At 33.9% G+C, this 20,010-nt stretch overlaps 3 protein-coding genes and 1 pseudogene across 5 annotated transcripts; 2 read left to right on the top strand and 2 right to left on the bottom strand.

Annotated features, from left to right (window-relative positions):
- Positions 1-2,601: 2,601 nt before the first annotated feature.
- On the bottom strand, positions 2,602-4,181 carry LOC140958036 (type I inositol polyphosphate 5-phosphatase 8-like; annotated as a pseudogene).
- Positions 4,182-5,251: 1,070 nt separating this feature from the next.
- On the bottom strand, positions 5,252-7,867 carry LOC140971141 (large ribosomal subunit protein uL23). The gene is made up of 3 exons (XM_073433236.1): positions 7,710-7,867; positions 6,267-6,630; positions 5,252-5,478 (listed from the first exon to the last, which is right to left on the bottom strand). The coding sequence occupies exons 1-3, from the start codon at positions 7,723-7,725 to the stop codon at positions 5,394-5,396; spliced, it is 465 nt and encodes a 154-aa protein (XP_073289337.1). The 5' UTR covers positions 7,726-7,867; the 3' UTR covers positions 5,252-5,393.
- Positions 7,868-8,257: 390 nt separating this feature from the next.
- On the top strand, positions 8,258-14,877 carry LOC140971142 (serine/threonine-protein kinase AFC1). 3 transcript variants are annotated; one of them, XM_073433237.1, is made up of 12 exons: positions 8,258-8,546; positions 9,183-9,348; positions 12,061-12,087; positions 12,207-12,360; positions 12,446-12,494; positions 12,609-12,723; positions 12,888-12,979; positions 13,410-13,566; positions 13,658-13,722; positions 14,034-14,131; positions 14,208-14,313; positions 14,412-14,877. In XM_073433237.1, the coding sequence occupies exons 1-12, from the start codon at positions 8,430-8,432 to the stop codon at positions 14,568-14,570; spliced, it is 1,305 nt and encodes a 434-aa protein (XP_073289338.1). In that variant the 5' UTR covers positions 8,258-8,429; the 3' UTR covers positions 14,571-14,877. The 3 variants fall into 3 exon arrangements, with proteins under 3 accessions (XP_073289338.1, XP_073289339.1, XP_073289340.1); XM_073433238.1 differs by lacking the exons at positions 8,258-8,546; positions 9,183-9,348; positions 12,446-12,494; positions 12,609-12,723 and having other exon boundaries at positions 9,361-12,087; XM_073433239.1 differs by lacking the exons at positions 8,258-8,546; positions 9,183-9,348; positions 12,061-12,087; positions 12,609-12,723 and having other exon boundaries at positions 12,094-12,360.
- A 3,585-nt stretch (positions 14,878-18,462) lies between these two features.
- Positions 18,463-19,627, top strand: LOC140961005 (uncharacterized). The gene is made up of 3 exons (XM_073419332.1): positions 18,463-18,684; positions 19,087-19,192; positions 19,316-19,627. The coding sequence occupies exons 1-3, from the start codon at positions 18,649-18,651 to the stop codon at positions 19,465-19,467; spliced, it is 294 nt and encodes a 97-aa protein (XP_073275433.1). The 5' UTR covers positions 18,463-18,648; the 3' UTR covers positions 19,468-19,627.
- Positions 19,628-20,010: the final 383 nt, after the last annotated feature.

Here is a 20,010-nt window from a genome sequence, read left to right on the forward strand (position 1 = left end):
AAAAAAAAAAAAAAAGTGGATAATTGGATGCTCCACGGGAATAGTTCCCTCGTGGTATTGTCGAACTTCCCATCTGACTCGCTCTGGATTTATTTGGGTCCAATATGACTCTAAATATCTACATGTTTGAACAAAAACACTTGTTGATTTTTAAGAAAATTTTGCAGTTGACTTGAATAAACACCATTTAATGTGTCCAGATCCCGTCTTATGAAAATTTATGTGAGACAGTTTTACGAGTAACATTATGAGACGGACAAAAATATTTATTTTTTATGTTTTATATATTATTGTGATATGAAAAAATATTGTGTAATTTATGTTGATTTGAGTTAAAAGAATTTTTTTTAATACCAAAAATAGTACTACTTTTTACTACGTGTATGTATCAGGTCGATCATGATCAGTGAGACTGTTGTATATGATACTCACTCATTAATTAAAAACTTTTATATATATAAAATCGGTCCCTTTCATCAATATTATCTGCCCCGTCGCCTAAGATGTGTTGAGAAACCATAGTTATTGTCCTTTTTCGCAATTTGGTGGACAAGATGACCATTATCGCACTATGCTACAGTCTAAATTTAGAAGTTTAGTATTTAATTATTTGTTGGTTGGAATTAATTTATATATTATATACTTTATATGGTAGTTTAATATCAGTGAAAGTATTCTGATTTCCCATGTATTTTATTTTAATGGATATATGGCAAAGTTGAGGATATTTTTTATTGGATTTATAACCATATCTATAACTGTCTTTATTATTAAATAAGACAGTTGGAAATAAAATTTTGTAAATTCTTGACAAGTGGGGTTAGGTTTATTTCAAGCCCACATATACTTGAAAGATATACCTAATTAAAATTTTTGTAATATATATAATATATCTTTGATTTTTAATCTTATATATATTTTATTTATGACTAGTGGATAGGAGCACACGTGTTATGTTGCATGTGTATAATGCAATATATGAATATTATAAATTTGCATGTATGCAATATATTTTAATTTTGAAAATATTTAATTAATTTAGGTATGTAAACTATTTTTTAAGCGCTCTTAGGTTATATTTTTTGGTGAAATATTTGTTAGAATCGGTGGGAGACAAGCATTGAGCTACAATAATTTGATATTTGAAATATTGAATACCGAGAAATTAAATCGAGTTTGATTTTCAAAAAAAACGGATGATACTCAAAATAATTTGTCTAAAACTGATTAACATTTTGCAAAGTATTTAAAAGATATGCAATTTGAATATATAAAAACAATTTAGTTGAATTATTTTATCAAAGACTTTGTATATATGTAGCATTTTGGTATTTTATAGAACACATAAAATGCTTCAACATTGTCTACCAAAACAACAATAAGTAAATGCGATAAAGTAAACAGACACAAATTTGTTTATGGAAGTTTGAATGTAAAATCCTTCCGCGTCTCTCATTTTTTCATTTGCGAAAGATTCCACTAGAAGACTTTTATTTATGCAAGTCATTTTTACAAACTCGATCCAACCGATGTTACACTCTCGATTAAAACTCCTAGCACACTCTCAATTATCTTGACAACAATTCAACTACCTTATATAGATTTTTTAATATCTTTGTGCAAAGATCATCACTCAGCTATTCTATCATCTCTTTTTTTTGTGAGTGGTTTGTGCGTGAGGATTTAATTTATTAAGGTGCAATTATCTCAAATATAACCTCACATAAGTGAAAAGGTCAAAATCAGTTGATTTATCTATTAAGACTCTCACATGTGCTTCCACCCTTCAATAAATGCTTCTAGGTACTCTTTCTTAGGTTGAGTTCTTCCTCATTCTCTCTTTTATTCTCTTCTGATATGATCTTCAAACAGTTGTATCGATGACATCTAAAAAATATATGAACGTTAGAGACAAGAATATGACTATTCGGAAAAGTTTTATACGATTTCTAATATGGAAACAGTCATATTTGTGTTGTAATTTTTTCAGATCGACGTGATTTTCCGATCGATCGGGCTGGTTTGGCCTGTTGGTTTGGTAATCTGGTTCGGTCTACTGGTTCTGGTGATGTCTACTAACCTGGATCAAGCCGACGTCTGTTGTACTGAATTTTCTGTCATGCTGAATTTTCAAACTAAGCATCTCGCAGGATCAAGTTATCAAACTAATTCGGTTTGATCATAGTAAAAAAAATTATACCTATTATTTTCCATTAAAATGGTCGATTTAATTTCAATTCACAATTCGAAGCAAAATATGATCTTATCAATCTATTACACATGTTTCAAACAGATTCCATGTGATGTATGGTGATCAAAGAAATTCAAGTATAAATCAAAACTTGGAAAACAATTTAAGTATATATTTTTTCCCAAAAAAAATTAATGAGCAGTTACTTATGATCACTCAACAAATATGATTAACTTATTTTTTATGTGTGTAATCGTGAAAATAAAGTTTTGGCACTAAACATCGTTGGAATACAATAAGAAAATAACTATAACAATAAAATTCTATCTTCGGTATATTTTTCCTTCGCTCGATTTACTGTACAAACTACGAAACGAATTATGCTGTGCCTGTGCATACACGGAGAAAAACTCTTGTAACATAGCTGTTTGATAGGATACATTTCACCTGTTCTAAAGTGGTCTATATCCCAAAAACAAGACCCCAAGTTCCCATCTTTTCCCGGTGGTCGGGAGTTTTCCTCCTGGTGTAGCGTAGGGGCTAACGCCTTCAAGAAACCATTACCTAAAAACCGAGGATCGCCTCAAAATGTTTACCGCATAAAGCGGCAGCACTCCTCGGTGCCTCAGCACACAGAAGAAAGGATCTTGGTTCGAACCCGCGAAGAATACAAGTAAAATTTCTTCTCCTTGTGCTACACCGAATGAAACACATCTGATATAATGTAGATGATCGATTGAATTCATTCCTAACATCACAACCTGTGCGCGGAAGTATTTGAAGCAATTGGTGTTATTGCTTCATGCCATGTCCGGGAAATTTATTTGAACCGCGAAGAGTGAAATTACTGGCCTGTGATCTGAAAATCTTGATTCACCCTTACTATAACTCATCTGTTCAAGCCCTTTGCCTTTCCAAAGAATTCTGTCACACCTATATATATACAAAAAATTAGAAGCATATATATTTCAACATGAAACCAAGAGATTTGCACCGTTTTATATATTGACACGGGATTTCATTCGAGGGGATACAAGAAGGCGTACCAAGCAAGGGTCCTCCGCTTCTTTTTGGTCGTGGATGTTTGGTACATGTATTGATCTGAATTGAGGAAATATTTGTAGGTTGGAGCAAAGGATATTTCCCCTTCTTCCACACCTTTAAATACTCTACCAGCGGTTTGTTCTATTCTCATCTGCAATTAAATACTTTATATACTCGACACTTGTTACTTGTCCAGAAAAATTTCTGTCTAAATCTCTTCATATCTATATTGTGACTAAATTTCTCGTACATATTATAGCAATACCTGATCTTTCTGGGAAAGGGCTTGCCAGTTTTTCCTTTCTAGCAGATCATATGTATCCCCGCTAATCGAAGCAAGCCGATAATTCAAGTCCCCGGACCAAATTATATTGCTACAACATGAAAAGTAATCAATCCATCTTGCCACATTCTTCCTTTTCAATGATGGAGGGAGAAATGAATTAAACACTCACTCATGATCCAAGATTCTAGCAGGCGGATCGGATTTTCCAAGAATCCGACACTATTTCGAGAATCCGGTTCTCTTTAAGATTGCCATCACATCTATATTTCTTCTTATAGCATCGCCTTCTTTCTCTCCCGAAGCCAAGTGAGTACACACGAAGCAAAAGGACGTCTCCTGCAGTGTCATGCTTAAAGACACCGATCCCTAAAATTCGATTAATAAATGAACAACTGATTAACATAACATGAAATGTGTATTTTGACACAAATATACCCACCATTTGCCTTGCAGCAGCCATGCGGTATGGGTGTCGGTTTTTACCATCGCACAATGTTCTTGTGGTACTGGACTAGGAAAGCACTGCACCTTGGAGATCGAATTCGCCCTAAAACTCGAAAACGAATCCGAGAGAATGAGGTCATGTTGGTCATTTAGAGCTTTGTGAATCGAACAGATCCACTTCGTGGCCTCGGCGCCTTCCCCAAAGGCCGAGCACATTGCCTGCAGTTAGGGGCACAATTTCCTGGAATCTGCTTACCCGGAAAAATGAAAGGGATTAAAATGTTGAATCTATTTGATTTTTTTTGATAAATTTATATTTTGATGTAAATATGTGAACATTTTATATCTTAATCTTAATCTTAATCTTAATCTTAATCTTGGGTATAAATGAATCGAGTCAGCTGACGATTTATAGTCTGCCCTAAAAATATTTGATTTTTATTTGAAATTATCGAATTCAAACTAAATTCGAACATGTTCAAATTTTTTTCTAATTGATTTCGAACTGAAATTATTATATTGGCCTAGAGGGTGCATGTAAAAAAATTTATATATAAATTTCTTTATATAAATAAATAAAATAATAATTAATACTTCCGATTTTTAAATAATTTTTTTACACTCGATTTTCTTATAATATATGTCAAATATTATTCAGTATTATTGTTTTTTGTGTAAAGGTTAAATACTATATTTATATTTTAACATTTGACTTATTATTGATTAATTATTTTAGAAAAAATGATTTTGCCCCCAGCCAAAAACTCTCTTTGGTTACTAGTCATAGTATAGAAAATGTCAGATGCGTACAGCATGATATTAGCAAAAAAATTCGAGCAAATTTTTTTTAAATATTTGAATTCTTACTCAAGTTCACTCGAATATATCAAATTGGAACCTTAAAATTCTTAATTTATCTCTCATACACAAATTATACCAATGATTGGGGAATGACGGGGTCCTTGTTTTGATATAGTTTGTTGTGCTGCACCCGATCATCTGGTTTTGATAAAAAAAAATATATCTTTTCTGCTTCGGTTATGGATCGGATTAAGTTTCCTACAAACATACTCCATATATGTTCTGTTTTTTGGACATTACTTTAGTTGTTTGGTGCATATGCGTCCGGAATTGGCAATTTAGTTTATGCACGAAACAAAAGGTTGGGTCAGCATAGATTTGGAGATATGATTATTCACTGATGTAATGATTCAGTGATTCTCAATTGATTCATTCGACACTCCAACTTCGTAACAACTACAGAGAAAATAAAGCAACAACCGACGAGACAAACTAATGAAATGTATAATCACCATCTATGATACTCGTACAAAATGAAGCAATACTTGGTTTTGCATAAATTCATAATGCTTTGGGTTCAACAAGTAGGGAAAAAGCATAAAGATGCAAAAATGGAAAGATGCTTGTTTAGATAATCCCGATTTTGTTGGCGACGTCCAAAGCATCATAGTCGGGAGTCAGCCTAACATAGGCCTTCTTGGTTCCATCCGGCCTGTAAGGGGACAACAATACATGAGGGCAAGGAAATCTAGTCAGTTGGCATAGCAAAGATCATACATTTAGTTTGCATAAAACAAAATTAGATGGAAGTCAGGTGTTTTCCGTAATCTCAGGGTCAAGTTTGAGTAGCACTACTCAATCTCAAGTCCGGAGAAAATTTAATTGCTTGAGCTTTGATGGAGACATTTTCTAGCTCAAGATTGGCTTGAGTAACTCGAGCTCGAGATCGAGCTCAACAAGCTCAATTATCTCAAGTGTCAGTCGAGTTTCGACTGTTTACTGACCAAAAAAATGCATCTAAGCCTATTAAATTAGTGCTCAAGCTACTAGCGCTAACTCGAGTCAATACTTCACCTGCACCCCTAAGAACAGTACATAGAATTATTTGTAAAAAATCCAGAACATTAAATGGTATAAGTGAAAAGGGCAATCGTATATTTAGCACATGGAAACATAAGGTTTGCTTGGTTTTGCATTCTACATTTTCTAACCTTCAAAAACAAAAAATGGGAAAAAAGTGACTATAATTTTCATTCATCCCCGAAAATACCCAGTTATCAAATCTTATGGTTTAACCATTGCAGTAAATCTGGACTCTTTCTGAAAAAGAAAAACCAAACATGGACTTCATTCCCCAATACATTTTCGAAAAATCATTTTCCCAAAACAAACCTCGAAAACAATGGAAGCAAAACCAAGCAAACCCAAAGATTAGCACACTGTAACCGATGACAAAAAAATATGTCTATAGAACCATGGCTTATAGAATCGTTTTTTCACCTGATAAGGGTGTTTACTTTCTTGGTCTGAATGTCGTACATTTTCTTGACAGCATCCTTGATCTTTTTCTTGTCGGCACGAATGTCAACAATGAAAACTAGTGTGTTGTTGTCTTCGATTTTCTTCATTGCAGACTCAGTGGTGAGAGGATATTTCAGAATCTGGTAGTGATCAAGTTTATTGCGGGGAGGGGCACTAATGCGAGGATATTTGGGATTTCTGTCATTCTTCAATGTCCTTGGACGATGAAAGGTAACTTTGGTGCGTATCTTCTTGGCCTTCTTCTTAAAGGTAGTCGAACCTTTTACAGCCTTGGAAGTCTTCAAGGCCTGAGCCTTTGGATCTGACTTCTTTGTTGAATCAGCTATACATACAATGAAATGTAAAAACAGTCGAAAACAAAAGCAAATTTCTTCCACATTTCTACAAGTATAGTCATGCATTCACAAGGGGGTAATATCAAAGAAAATAGTGAAGGCACGTCCTAATTTATTGAAAACAGTTGGTCAAAAATATGGTATCCACAACTAATTATCTCATCCGGTGGTCTCTGGAACATAGTTACTAAAACCCACAAGGCATCTGCCTAGACTCAAGGCTCTGGTTTGTTCCTCGACACGAGAAAACATGGTCCTGTAATGAAGCCCACACCTTAACCATAAATCCCAACTGCCCAAGAATCGATGTGCTTTAAAGGCACAAGGAATCCTTAAGCATGTCTTCAATATAGAGATAGTATCATCCATGATTATATGCAATATCGTGAATACCTACTGATTCTAATTTGTTTTTTTTAATAATATGTAAAGTACATACTGCCTTGAATGTGATGAAACTTCACAGATGCTTAGATTATAGCATAGCTATTTAGGGCACTCCACTTCAGTTTGTCACTATTTGAATGTCTTACAATACATGACGACCAGAAATCTCCAGTTGGTGTAGTTGAAAAGTTAAATCAAATGTTCAATCCCCAGTTCTAATTCTTAATCAAACACCAAGACAGGGCTCTTTAAGCAAATATTTAATTCTTCCTGAGATTACACCTTTCATAATCGATTCTTGAACAGTAAACCAAACTTGACCTACGTATCCATTCAGAACGTTTCAAAAAAAAAAATCAACTTAAAACCACGAAATGAAAGTATGATTCGAACTTCCAGATTTATGCTCCTCACAGCCAATAGCAATATACGACCGCTAACTTCGACCTTCGAATAATTTAAATACATCTCAAACAAGTAAACCACTAACAAGAAGGGCTGTACATCTGGAACAACTCTTTCCCCCAAATTTTACACACAATCGAAAACCAAGGAATGTCCCTCCACCATTAAATGATTTGTAGCTAAATTGAACATTGAAAACAACAACAAACCCCACCCCTTCTCTAATAGAAACCTGTCTATGAAACATGGCATCGCAGAAGAGAAAAATTCTCACCTTTTGCGGGGGCCATTTGAAGCAGATACAACCCGAAACCTTAATGAAGTTTTACCTGCACAATCAGTCAATTGAATGGCCTATATTCAGAAATCCCAGCCAAAAATTGTGAATTCCCCTGGAAAAAAAATGCTAAAAGAGAAAGGAGGGAACCTTGAAGGTGCTGCTGCCGTTCTAGGGTTTTTCGAGGCGAAGAGTGGACATATATGAGCTCAGCGTTGGGCTTAGATTCAGGCCCGGTCCAAGTTTATATAATCCACCATTGGGCCCAGCACTACCATCATTTTTCTTTGTTGCTTAATAACGTGACGGAATCAAATGAGCGGCTAAGGTGGGCAAAATGGAATTATTCGATCTTTTCCTTTTTATTATTATATAATAATTATTGTCCACAGCGCACGACGAATTGGTTCGGTCCGTTTGGAATAAGATCGACTTTTTGCACACGATTTTAGGACCAATTGGATAGAAAAGCACCGAAGCTACCGGCACTAGAGATTTCTCAATAAATGGGACCTATATTTCTCAACCGTGGTTAGAATTTAAACGTTGTTACCTAACCCCGGTTACTTCGTTCCTCTTTTTGCCTTCTCAGATCTGTTCATCCCTGAATATTCATGCCCTAAAATTACAATTAATTTTGATTTTCCTTCTAATTTTTGTTTGATGAATAACTTTTCACCCCGTCCAATTGAGTGTTGATTTTATTGTTTTCTATGTATGGAGACCCAGAGAGTGGTGGATTTTCCTCACAGAAGCATGGATAAACGGCCTCGAAAACGGCCTCGTTTAACATGGGATATGCCTCCAATTCTTCCGCCTCCTGCTCCTCCGAAGGTCTGGTTTTCGGTTGTATCAAGTTTTAATTTTGTGGAATGTGCTGTGTGAAATGTGCGGTGCTTGAATTTTGTTTATAGGATTTTTTTTCTTTAGCTTTTATCTTGTTAGGGTTCTTTTGTAACTTTCTTATTTATTACTGATTGAATGAGAGTTAAAGAAATTAGTGTGAACATTTGCTGTGTAATTGTGACTGAGCTGATTTCATTTAGTTCTGAAACTGTTTTGTAAGTTAAATGCGTTCTTCCTTTTAATTATGTTTAGAAGTGTTTCATGCTAAATTTGATAATTGAAGAAAATTGCTGCATCTGAGTTGATTTTATTATTTACCTGCATAAGGACCTAAAGGTTTGAGTAAGAGGTATTGGTGGGATTAATTTTCGCTTGCATTGCTTCATGTTTATTTTATTTATGTTTCTGAAATTGACTCAACTCTTTTGCACCAAGTAAGGCAAGAAACCGAAACTGGTGTTTCTGGGAAATGATTATCGATGATGGGAAGTGGAGAGAAAATTGTCGAAGCTAGCGGGTGTAGATGTTTGTTACAGTAGTTCGATGGCCAGGAGCATACATGTTGTGCATGTAATATATTTATTATTATTTTCCTTTGAAAATTGAGTTGTGTTTCTTCTGCAGGTTCTTCCAACTATATACTGTGCCCAAGAATTTGGGACAGTCCCTAACTATGGGTATTCCTCAATCTACTATAAGGGGGTTTCTGGTAATGGATCTCCACCTTGGAGACCTGATGATAAAGATGGGCATTATGTTTTTGCCGTTGGGGAGAACTTGACTCCTCGTTGTAAGTCTGCCTGAATGTTTGAGGCCGTTTCATTTCGAGATACATCATTTATGGAGTATCTTTGATGATAATTTAATTGTTGTCTTTATGGAGTTTCCTATTCTGAAATCTAATCTTTGGATGCATGTGTTGCTTGAATTGTTGAAACAATGGGTGTTTAAATGTTTGCCCGACATTTTTATCATATCTCGTCTACATTAGGAAATAGCAATTTGGAATTCTATTGGATGTAACCCATTCCACACTTTATAAATATTTTTTTTATAAAAATTGCAATAGGTGTGGATAGGAACCATGTTTATTTCTTTTGAGTTAAAAACCTTCAGAACTCTTCCCACGTGGGTATGGTGGTCGGAGAAAAGTTTGTGTGCATGCTATTGTTAAATTCCAACTTCATGTTCATGCTGTGCGGTGAAAAGTTTTGCACGTGTGTTCTAGTGTTTTCCCACTTAAGACTCAACTATCTAAATTAATCACAACTAGAACCTCGTCTCATAACTCATGTAAGTTTATAGTTTGACAAGTTTGAATTAGCATAAAAACAAAGAAAAAACAGAGAGAATACAAAAATTGAAAATTTTAAAAAAATGAAAAATTACTGAAGCCATTGGAAGAAAATTAGGATCCAGAGATACTTGCATGGATATCCTCATTCCCATCGCTAAATTTGAATAGTGAATTTTTAGCTGCGAGTTACAGCTAATATTTTGAAATCACCCACCTATGTATAATGTGTAGAATAACACATTCTTTTGAGGAACTATGTAGAGGGCTAGTGGCAACTTGCTTTTGATGCAACAGTTGACCTTTTCTTCGATTTTGCGTGCAAAAAGAGAAACCTAATTAATTATCTGGTGAAATAAAAATTTCATGGCAGATTGATGTGGTCACCAAATCACAAAGTATGATGCTGGTGTGTTGACATTTAGTAGGTTTGCATAACAACATGGTGTATTTATCATATCAATGGCGTAAATGTGACTGCTGTAGAATTGCAAATTGTGCTAATTAGTTATAATTTTTCTATATATATGTTTACAGGTAGAAAAGTGTGCAAATATACTTTGTTCTCATGATGCATGATTTGTTACTTTACTTTGTGAAGATGATAAATTTTTAGCTTAAACCATTAAAGAATCCCAAAACCACTAGTGTTTCTCAGCAATGTACGAAAAAAGCACCCAAAAAAAAAAAAGGATTAAGCGTGAAACGTAAATAAAGAGCTACAATTTGGGCAAATGCGGAAAAAAAAGCGGTCAACGTCATTAAAGGCAAAAAGCAACAGTTTTTTAGATAAAATTTTTGAGTTACCTCTTGAGATTTTAAATAATAAATATTTAATGGTGTGAGATATTTTTACCAAAAAAACTAAACCTAAATCCCCTTTAGTCTTCACCAAAAAAATAAAGCCCCAAAAGGCAAACCTTTCCCTTGCCTTCGTAACCCCCAAAAATATATATTTTGCAAATAAGATGCCACTTGACTGGCAACGGCGTAGCTTATGGGGTGCTCGGCGATAGAGTAGCTTGCCAAAATACTTTAGAACTTGATTCCAAAATAAATTTATTCTTTTATTCTTAAATTTATTATATTCTCGCATCATTTAATTTATTGATTGAATTGATATAATTAAAATTATAATAAAAATTAAAACTTTTTTTAGGCGTAAGCTCGCATTAAACAAGCTTAAGATTTTTAAGTTGAAGTTTGACCATGACACTTCGTCAGGCTTCGTGATTTTTAAAACTTTGTTAATCGGTGGAGAAAAGAAGAGAACCTTTGGATTGATTTGGGAGGAGCAATTAATTAATTAATTCTCTGTCAGAACTTTTCTTTTGTTAGCTACATTTTTGCTAATGATATTGTTTATAAACCTTTGGCATATAAAAGCCTGAAATGAATCTTCCATTTTTCCGTAGGCAGATTTTTTCATTTCTAATTCCCTTGAACAAAGTATTGTGGGTTGCTCACGTTTGATGACATGAATCTAGTCTTTAGAAATTAGAATTGGAAACTTCAACCACCCTATGATCTCGTAATTCTCCAAATCAATTTCCCTTGCTTCAAGACATGTTTCCAGATTTAAGTGAATACTGGCTATTCAAGGCTTGAATGTCTATAATTAGAGATTATGTAGTGAAGTGTTTGTCCTATTTGCACATAGGTACTTCACTTTGTTTCCTTCAATTAATTGAATAGTACATATTGTGGGCAAGGTTGTATCTGATTCTTCATTCATATTTGGGTATTAATCCTATGGTCATCCCTCTGTTTCCATATGACTACCTAAAGCAAAGTTGTCACATACATATATATTTTTTTTAAAGATAAATAACGATCTTTCTGCGTTATGCACCAAACTAATTTCTTTTCCCACAAAATGAGAGGAGGAAATAAAAAGGGAAGGTGTTAATAAAATTTACTGGCCAACCAGTTGAGAAACAAGGCACGCTCTCTGAATATTGCACTTTCGAACGTGCAGTAGAATATAGGAACACTGTCAATTAAGTTTAACTCTGTTTTATGTTTAAAAAAAAAATTTAGTTAATAACTGATAAAAAGAACCTTTAATTCAGTCATGTTACAGCTGTGTACCACGTTCATGTATATCTGTTATTCTGTTATATTCTTGGAGAATTTGATGATCACAATTTGATTTTTGTGGCACATTTATTTATCTGTCTCCAATCCTCTTGTACTTCTCATTTGCAGACAGGATACTGAGCAAAATGGGAGAAGGTTAGTATTTCTTGGCTCAATTCCACTTGTTTATCTTGATTTTTTTTTTATGTACTAACCGGGTCTATTTTGTAATCTGGTGTAATCTTTTACTATTTAGTCTGTTTAATTGAGTGCAGGAACTTTTGGACAAGTTCTTGAATGCCTGGACAATGAGAGGAAAGAGATTGTGGCAATTAAAGTTGTCCGTTCAATTCAAAAGTACCGGGAAGCTGCCATGATTGAGATTGATGTTTTGCAGAAACTCGCGAAGTATGATATCTGTGGCACACGGTAAGATTCTGGTTTCATTGTCTTAAATTTTTTCCAATCTAGAAAATTGAAGTGATTTTAGTGTAAGTTGTTTCATCCTTTGCAGTTGTGTGCAAATACGGAATTGGTTTGACTATCGTAATCATATTTGTATTGTAAGTACTTATTGTAATTTATGATTTGCTTAAATTTGATTGGGTATGACGTTCCTTGATGCCCAAATTTTATGTGAGTTAAAACTTGCGGATGAATTTAAATGATTTTAACAGGTATTTGAGAAGCTTGGTCCAAGCTTATATGATTTTCTACGCAAAAACAGCTATCGTTCATTTCCCATTGATCTTGTTCGGGAGTTTGGCAGACAACTTTTGGAATCTGTGGCATGTGTGTGAACATATCTTTGCAGCATAAATCTCTTTTGTCATTGCTTGAATTTGCTGTGTGCTTGTTCAATTTTGTTTCCACTGTACTGCTATTAATTTTCATCCTGACATTGAACCCCAGAGATAATACATTCTGATCTCACATATTGTTGCTTCTCCTTCCAGTTATGCATGATCTTCGCCTGATTCACACTGATCTAAAACCTGAAAACATTCTTCTTGTGTCCTCGGAATATATTAAGGTGCCAGACTATAAGGTAATCATTCATGAACGAATCTCTTGATATCTATTCTTGCTATCTAAGTTTTGCCTGTCTCATTTTGAGCTAACTTTTTTTCTCATAAGTTTTAAGTTCTTTTTCTCTGTCGTTTTGATACTGGTATCAGGACTTCTTTGGTACTTAACTGAACAGCATTTTCAGGTTAAGAAAGTGAATCTTGATGAATGAATTTATTGATTATGATATTTGTTCTTCCTAATTTGTACCTGTTTGGCTGCAATCTAAACTGTCATGCTATGATATAATTCTTAACTCCTTTGTATGAAATTTCTGTTGAGAATTGAGATTTACTAAAACTGGTACATTTCCTACATTGACATGTTTTAGTTTCGAATTCTATATTTGACTGCTTGATTTCAAGTTCTGATCCCTAATGCTAGCCACTTATTTTTCACCTGCATTGAAGTTTCTATCAAGATCCGGAAAAGATGGTTCCTATTTCAAAAATCTGCCGAAGTCAAGTGCTATAAAGCTTATTGATTTCGGTAGCACTACATTTGAACATCAAGATCACAGCTACATAGTGTCAACGCGTCATTACCGAGCTCCAGAAGTTATTTTGGGTAATTAGCAGATCTTACCATATTTTGCGTTTTACTTTCTGATTTCTTCTGCCTTAGTTTCTGTTGGTGATCTTTATCATATTTTCACTAGGCCTTGGATGGAACTATCCTTGTGATATGTGGAGTGTAGGTTGCATACTTGTGGAACTCTGCTCTGTAAGTACTAAATCACACACAACACCCACTTTTATACACGCATATACATCACATTACCTTCTTGAGTTAAATGTTCCCCTTCATAGTCATATGTGTCCTCACCCTGGTGGTTATCTGACAGTCACAAAATTTTCCGGGCTGTAAATCTGCTTACAGGCTTACGGCCCTGCAGATTTTTATGCCGCAGTTTTTTTTTATGATTCATGGACTTCATTCTGGCACAAAATGAGTTGATTTTAACATGTATTTTAAAGAAAGCATTTGGTGGCCATAATCCTATATCCACTCCTGACTCTGCAAATCTGTTTTAGGGAGAGGCACTTTTCCAGACCCATGAGAACTTGGAACATCTCGCAATGATGGAAAAGGTGTTGGGGCCACTGCCTCAACATATGATGATGCGGGCCGAGTAAGTTAGATCTTTTTTTCATCTTTTATGGATTTATACTATGTGGTGAGGTAGGCTGAACACTGTTTTTATACAGTCGCCGTGCTGAGAAATATTTCAGAAGGGGTGCAAGGTTGGATTGGCCCGAGGGTGCAACCTCCAGAGAGAGTATAAAGGCAGTTTGGAGACTACCCCGACTTCAGGTATATTAATTTACTGTGCAGTTTAGGTTTGTAGTTTGAACCTTATGGCCGGTTCATTACATGATATTTTTTTCTCCATTTTCTGTTGTGCGCGCCAGAATCTTATCATGCAGCATGTTGACCATTCTGCTGGAGATCTGATCGATCTTTTGCAAGGGCTTTTACGGTACGACCCTGCAGAAAGACTTAAAGCAAGAGAAGCTCTAGGACACCCATTTTTGACGAGGGATCCTAGAAGGTTTGGATACCCTTTATAGCTGTAAAATTTGTCAGTATTATGCAAATGAAGCCCTTGCTCATAAAGATATATTATATACAAATGCATCTGCAAAAATGAACGAAACTACATATGAAGGAAACGGGATGTGGGTTGAGATTGCAGCTAATATTTTGGCTGCTTGGCCCCCACCGACTTCAAATTCGCTAACTGCATTCCTTGTAGTGTAAAGTAAGCCACATTTCAGGTTTGTTTGTTTGTTTTATGTTTTTGCCTTTTTTTTACTGATATTCTTCGTTGTGATTGTTTTTTATTTTTATTTTTAATGTACTTGCGGTTATCTTGTTTGCCTTTTTGTAAACCATATATCCTTTCTATGTTATATCAAATATCGTTTCTTATTAAAAAAAAGTTTGGAAATTTATACATGCATTGCCCGTTATTTAATTCGCCGGTGAACCGTTCCTAGCTACTCTGTTCCGTTTTTTATTTTCTTTTTATTTTCTGTCCTTTTCCCTTCTGGTATTCATATATATTATAGCATAGAAGATCCATTATTCTTGAATAATTAGCTATAGTTTCTTGAAAAGTTTATACAAAATGCGTGCCAAATGGTTGGACCTGCATCAAGTTTAGGAGGGGCCAAATCAATAATTGAGCTTTCAATTGGTGCCTAAATGTGGAGAATTTTATTTTGGATTTTTGTGAGGAGCCAGTCTTATCATCTGCTAGAGCAACTATACCCTGGTAGGAAAGATTCCATGACGACACCCTGTGTGTCGGCCGCGGTTGGATCTCTGGCCCTATGCTTAGGTTTGGATGGGAGGATTTAGAATTGATGGGTATTTGAAGATGGATTTTAATAACTCCATAACGAGAGATAATTTCAATGACTCAAAAAATAACTATTTTCAAACAAATCAATGTATTACATATATGTGAACGTATGTGAATTCATTTGAGTTTGACACTTGGTCGAGGGATCCAACCGTGGATTCTCCTTGGAGCATAGTCCAACCCTTATGGAAGTATCTACATAGTAAAGCGTGGACTAGGGCAGGTCCAATTGAGCAAATTTTAGCAGAAAGCACTAAGCAGTGATCTATTTTTTTCCCAACATTTAATTTTTTTAGATTTATAGAACTATAGATAAAAATTCGAAGAGTTTGAGTGAGTGATTGTCTTGTGTTATGGGCACAATTTTGCCCTTGTCTTCTCACTTGAAATGTTAGCCATCATTTTGTTTTTGAAAGGAGTAACTAACACAATGCACTAGAAGATATATACCCGCGAGCAAGTTGTAGCATTGTACCATAAAACACACGATAAAGAAAAAGCTAAAGCTAGAAAAAAAATGTTTTGACCTATTTTTACCCTTCTCGGGATCAGATTTTATAATTTCGATTGGAAAAATGTAGCACCCTACCCTGGTAAATGGGTTTTATTATTTTTCTTTTTAAGAAAAATAAAAATTCAACCAATTTCACGTTTTGAATACAAATGTTTTATGTATAAATCTTTTGTTTCAAAGTAGAAAATATTTCTATATCCAATTCAATAATCACAACACAATAGTCATATAAATATGAGATTCCTCAACTTGACATCATGCTGTTGACACTTTTATATTGCAACAATAATAGGCAATAGCACCTGTTGCAGTAAATTGATGAATAATAATAAGATATATAAGACATGAGTCCAGTCATTCATCTGTTCTCTTGGACTCTACAAAATAAATGCTTCTTTTTTTCTAGAATATTCACCTTGATTTACTCATTGATTGCCTGAGACTTTTCGTTTGGGAGTGTAAAAAAGGGAGGAAAGAAAAGATTTGACAGGAAAATGTTTAAAATATGTTGTTTGGGAGATTTTTAAGGAACGGAGAAGAAATGAAATAGAAGGAAAATTTTACATCCCGTCATCAGATTATTTTCCAACCAAAAGTGGAAGGAAACTGAAACTCAACTTCACTTCCATAATCAAAATATTTTTCTTCCACTTCTAACTTCCCAAACAAAGATACATTTATTTATTTTCTTTCTTCAACTCCCAAATAAAAATAAGTATATCTTATTTCTTCCATTCCTTTCTTTTCTTTTCTTTTCTTCTCTTTTTTCTCTTCCCTTCTTTTTTCTCTTCCAACTTTCAAAGTAAGGATTGTGAGCTGAGATGGGTTTATTTTGATCTTAGAAGGAGATATTTTCTTTTAAAAAAAATACAATGGAGGAAGAGATCAAGAACCTAACACCTCTCCCAGAAATTGGAGAGATCATATCATCAATTTAAGAAGCTTTTGATGTTAGCAGGTGAATTTCATCCGATGAAGAATAACAGAATCCGGGAAAAAATATTGTTATGTACAGTATAAGCGAGCCAAGAGATACAATGACTTTGATGATGTTAGAAGGTGAACTTCGCCCAATGGAAAATAGCAAATATAGAAAACGTTGTTTGAGTGATTTTCAAATTCAGAAGATACTTTTTTGCGAGACTAAGACATTTCAAATTCTCATTTTTCACATTCATAACCGCCCATTTAAAAAATAAGACCCTTCTATCTAAACACAGTTTTATCAATTTGTTTGATATTTAAGTTTGTCAAATGTGACTTGCTCTCCATTATTGGTCCCAAGTGGGAATTTCTCTCAAAATACGCGCGGTGCTGCAAGTTACAATGCGTATACCAAAATTGAAAATTAGCTTTTGCCCATGTCTAACTATTGATAAATCACCTTTCATAGAAACCCATTAGACAAGAGACCGGGTTTGTAGACCTGGTCTCACATTTTGTTGGATTAGTCGGTTTTTCGGGTTCGATCTCTCCTCCCCGCATATGTTGTAATAAAAAAAAAAAAAAGAAACCCATTAGATAAAATTTAGTCGAATAGGGCGTGTTTGGATTGTGGGATATGAAACCTCATATTTCAAATCTATAATTTCAAATCCATGTATTATTATTATTGTATTTCAAATTCATCTATTTATTAATTTATGTTAATGTAATATATTCTTAAAAAATGAGTGTCATTTCAGATAAAATTCTCAGAATCATATCCCTTAATTCAAATAAAATTCATACATGATTACATTCAAACACAACATATTAATGTTTTTAGTTATGTATTTAATTTAAAAAATTACCGTAGAAAGATTTTGGATTTTCGTGGGTATCATTTTGAATCTACGTGGGATGGGTGACACCCCCACCCCCCCGATTCGGGCTTGTGGGACCGAATTTCCAAGTGAAGCGTCAAAACGGGCTGGGATTGTTAACAAAATCTCCTCTAATCTTCTCGCAACCAATCAGGTATCAGCTACCACGTGGGACTACCGACCCCGCCATTTTATGACATCACTTGATCACTACCCTTTTATTATTAAACCCAATTTTATTTTCTAATTTCTCACCTAATAAATAAATAAATATATATATATACATACATATTTATTTATTATTATTAAACCCAATTATATTTTTATCAGGTAAATTGGAGCCAAATTTAAATAATTATTATAGAAAAACATTTTTCGATATTTATATGCATGCTTGTTGAAAATAATACTCAAACCAATATATCTTAGAATTCTTATGAAATCAAAAGTATATTGATCTATGATAGTAATTTTTTCCCCGAATCAAAGAGATATTATTACAATTAGAAATCAAATATAAGAATTTGTTTCAAAGTTAAGACTTAAGTTGACGTCAGATAAAAAAAAACGAGGATATAAACTATTTATGATGTATTTAGTAAATCATATTATTTTAATNTCAATTCAATAAAAATATTAAAATTTTAAAAATCATAATATATCCTTATAATTATAGTATCTATCTATCAATTCAATAAAAATATTAAAATTTTAAAAATCATAATATATCCTAATTTTATAAGATATATAATTCCTACGTCATCGTTACATTTTGTTTTTATTTCAACCTACTGATGCACTAAGGCTCTTGATTTAATGCACCAGCATCTTCTTTATTCTTCACCACTTCTCTCCCTCTGCAAATTCTTAACGCACACAAGACTCGGTACAAACTAGCTTGGTAGAATCCGGTCATACTTTATTGAGAAATAAAGTACTGGGATCGGTATTTTATATAAATAATGGGATCGGATTCTTCTGCTCAATATATTCACATGGTAAAGTACTCTGATTTTCTATTTTAGTTGGTTTAATTTAATAATCTTCAGAGAGTTCTGCATATATAGTTTGTGATCTTCCTCTGTTTGATCGATCATTGACTCAAATGAATAAATTTTCGACTCAAATCTCTGGTCTTCGTGTGATTTTCGTGAGTTAGATTAGATATATATTCATCTTCTTGCATAATATATAAATATTGCTATTGGATCATTTCGATATTTAGAGAGTGTTCGTGACCTCTCTATAAACAATCATCTGTTAAAAAAAATTCATAACCACGTATTTTTGGATTGATAGTTAGCTCAGGGTTTCTGCGAAGATTATAATTTCGTCGTCATATTTATTATTTGGTTGAATTAATTTGTGGGATGATTGATTAAATATTTTTAAAATTACAGGTGCAACACTTGATAGAAGAGTGCATAATATTTAAGATGAGCAGAGAAGAATGCATGGAAGCCCTCTCCAAACATGCAAATATCAAGCCTGTCATTACTTCCACAGGTTACACATATTCAAATATTATATTATATATAGATGTTATTTTTTTCCAAAAAAAAAATCAATTAATGATGCAATATTTTGAAGATTTTTTGTGTGTTTTTTTTTTTCTCAAAAAAAAAAAAGTGTGGAAGGAGCTAGAGAAAGAGAACAGGGAATTCTTTGAAGCCTATACTAAAACCAAGAAAAGGGAGGAAACTGAAGCATCTGAAATGGAGACGACCCAAAGAATCCACGAAATAGTATTGGATGCAAATAGTCCAAAAAATGCCGATTGACGCATTAATATTCAGTCAACTGTTTAAGGGTTTGGAATTTTATTATTGTTTCAAATGCAATATTTTATCTATTTGTTAGGTCCAATATTATTACATTCGTATTATATTTTAATTCGACGGATTTCTATGTTGTAATGAAAAGTATTATAATCATTTTTTTTTTACTAATTATGATTTATTCGGGTCTCCAACTAAGCGAAATTTGTATTCTAATGGGGGCGTGGGGGAATGGGTGAAACGTGGCAGAGGCGTGGGCTGTCCAAGGAGGAGCTTGGATGGCTGCATGTCGTGTCTTCCTCTGCTTTGCCTCTTTGGTCCCAGTATGCTTTCAACACGACAATGGAACCTATAGCTACGTGTTGAGCGCGTTAATGTCATGAATTTCGAATGTGCGAGAAATATTTATTATGAAATTTATGGGGGAAAACAAAAATAAATGAAGGATATGTTTGTATAAATATTATTCCAAAAAAGAGGAGAGGGTTGAAGAGGAAATTAGGAAGAGTGAAAATAATGGATGTCAGCTTTTTTTTTAAAAAAAAA

This window comes from Primulina huaijiensis, chromosome 2, assembly GCF_012295235.1.
Source record: "Primulina huaijiensis isolate GDHJ02 chromosome 2, ASM1229523v2, whole genome shotgun sequence".
Classification (NCBI taxonomy): Eukaryota; Viridiplantae; Streptophyta; class Magnoliopsida; order Lamiales; family Gesneriaceae; genus Primulina; species Primulina huaijiensis.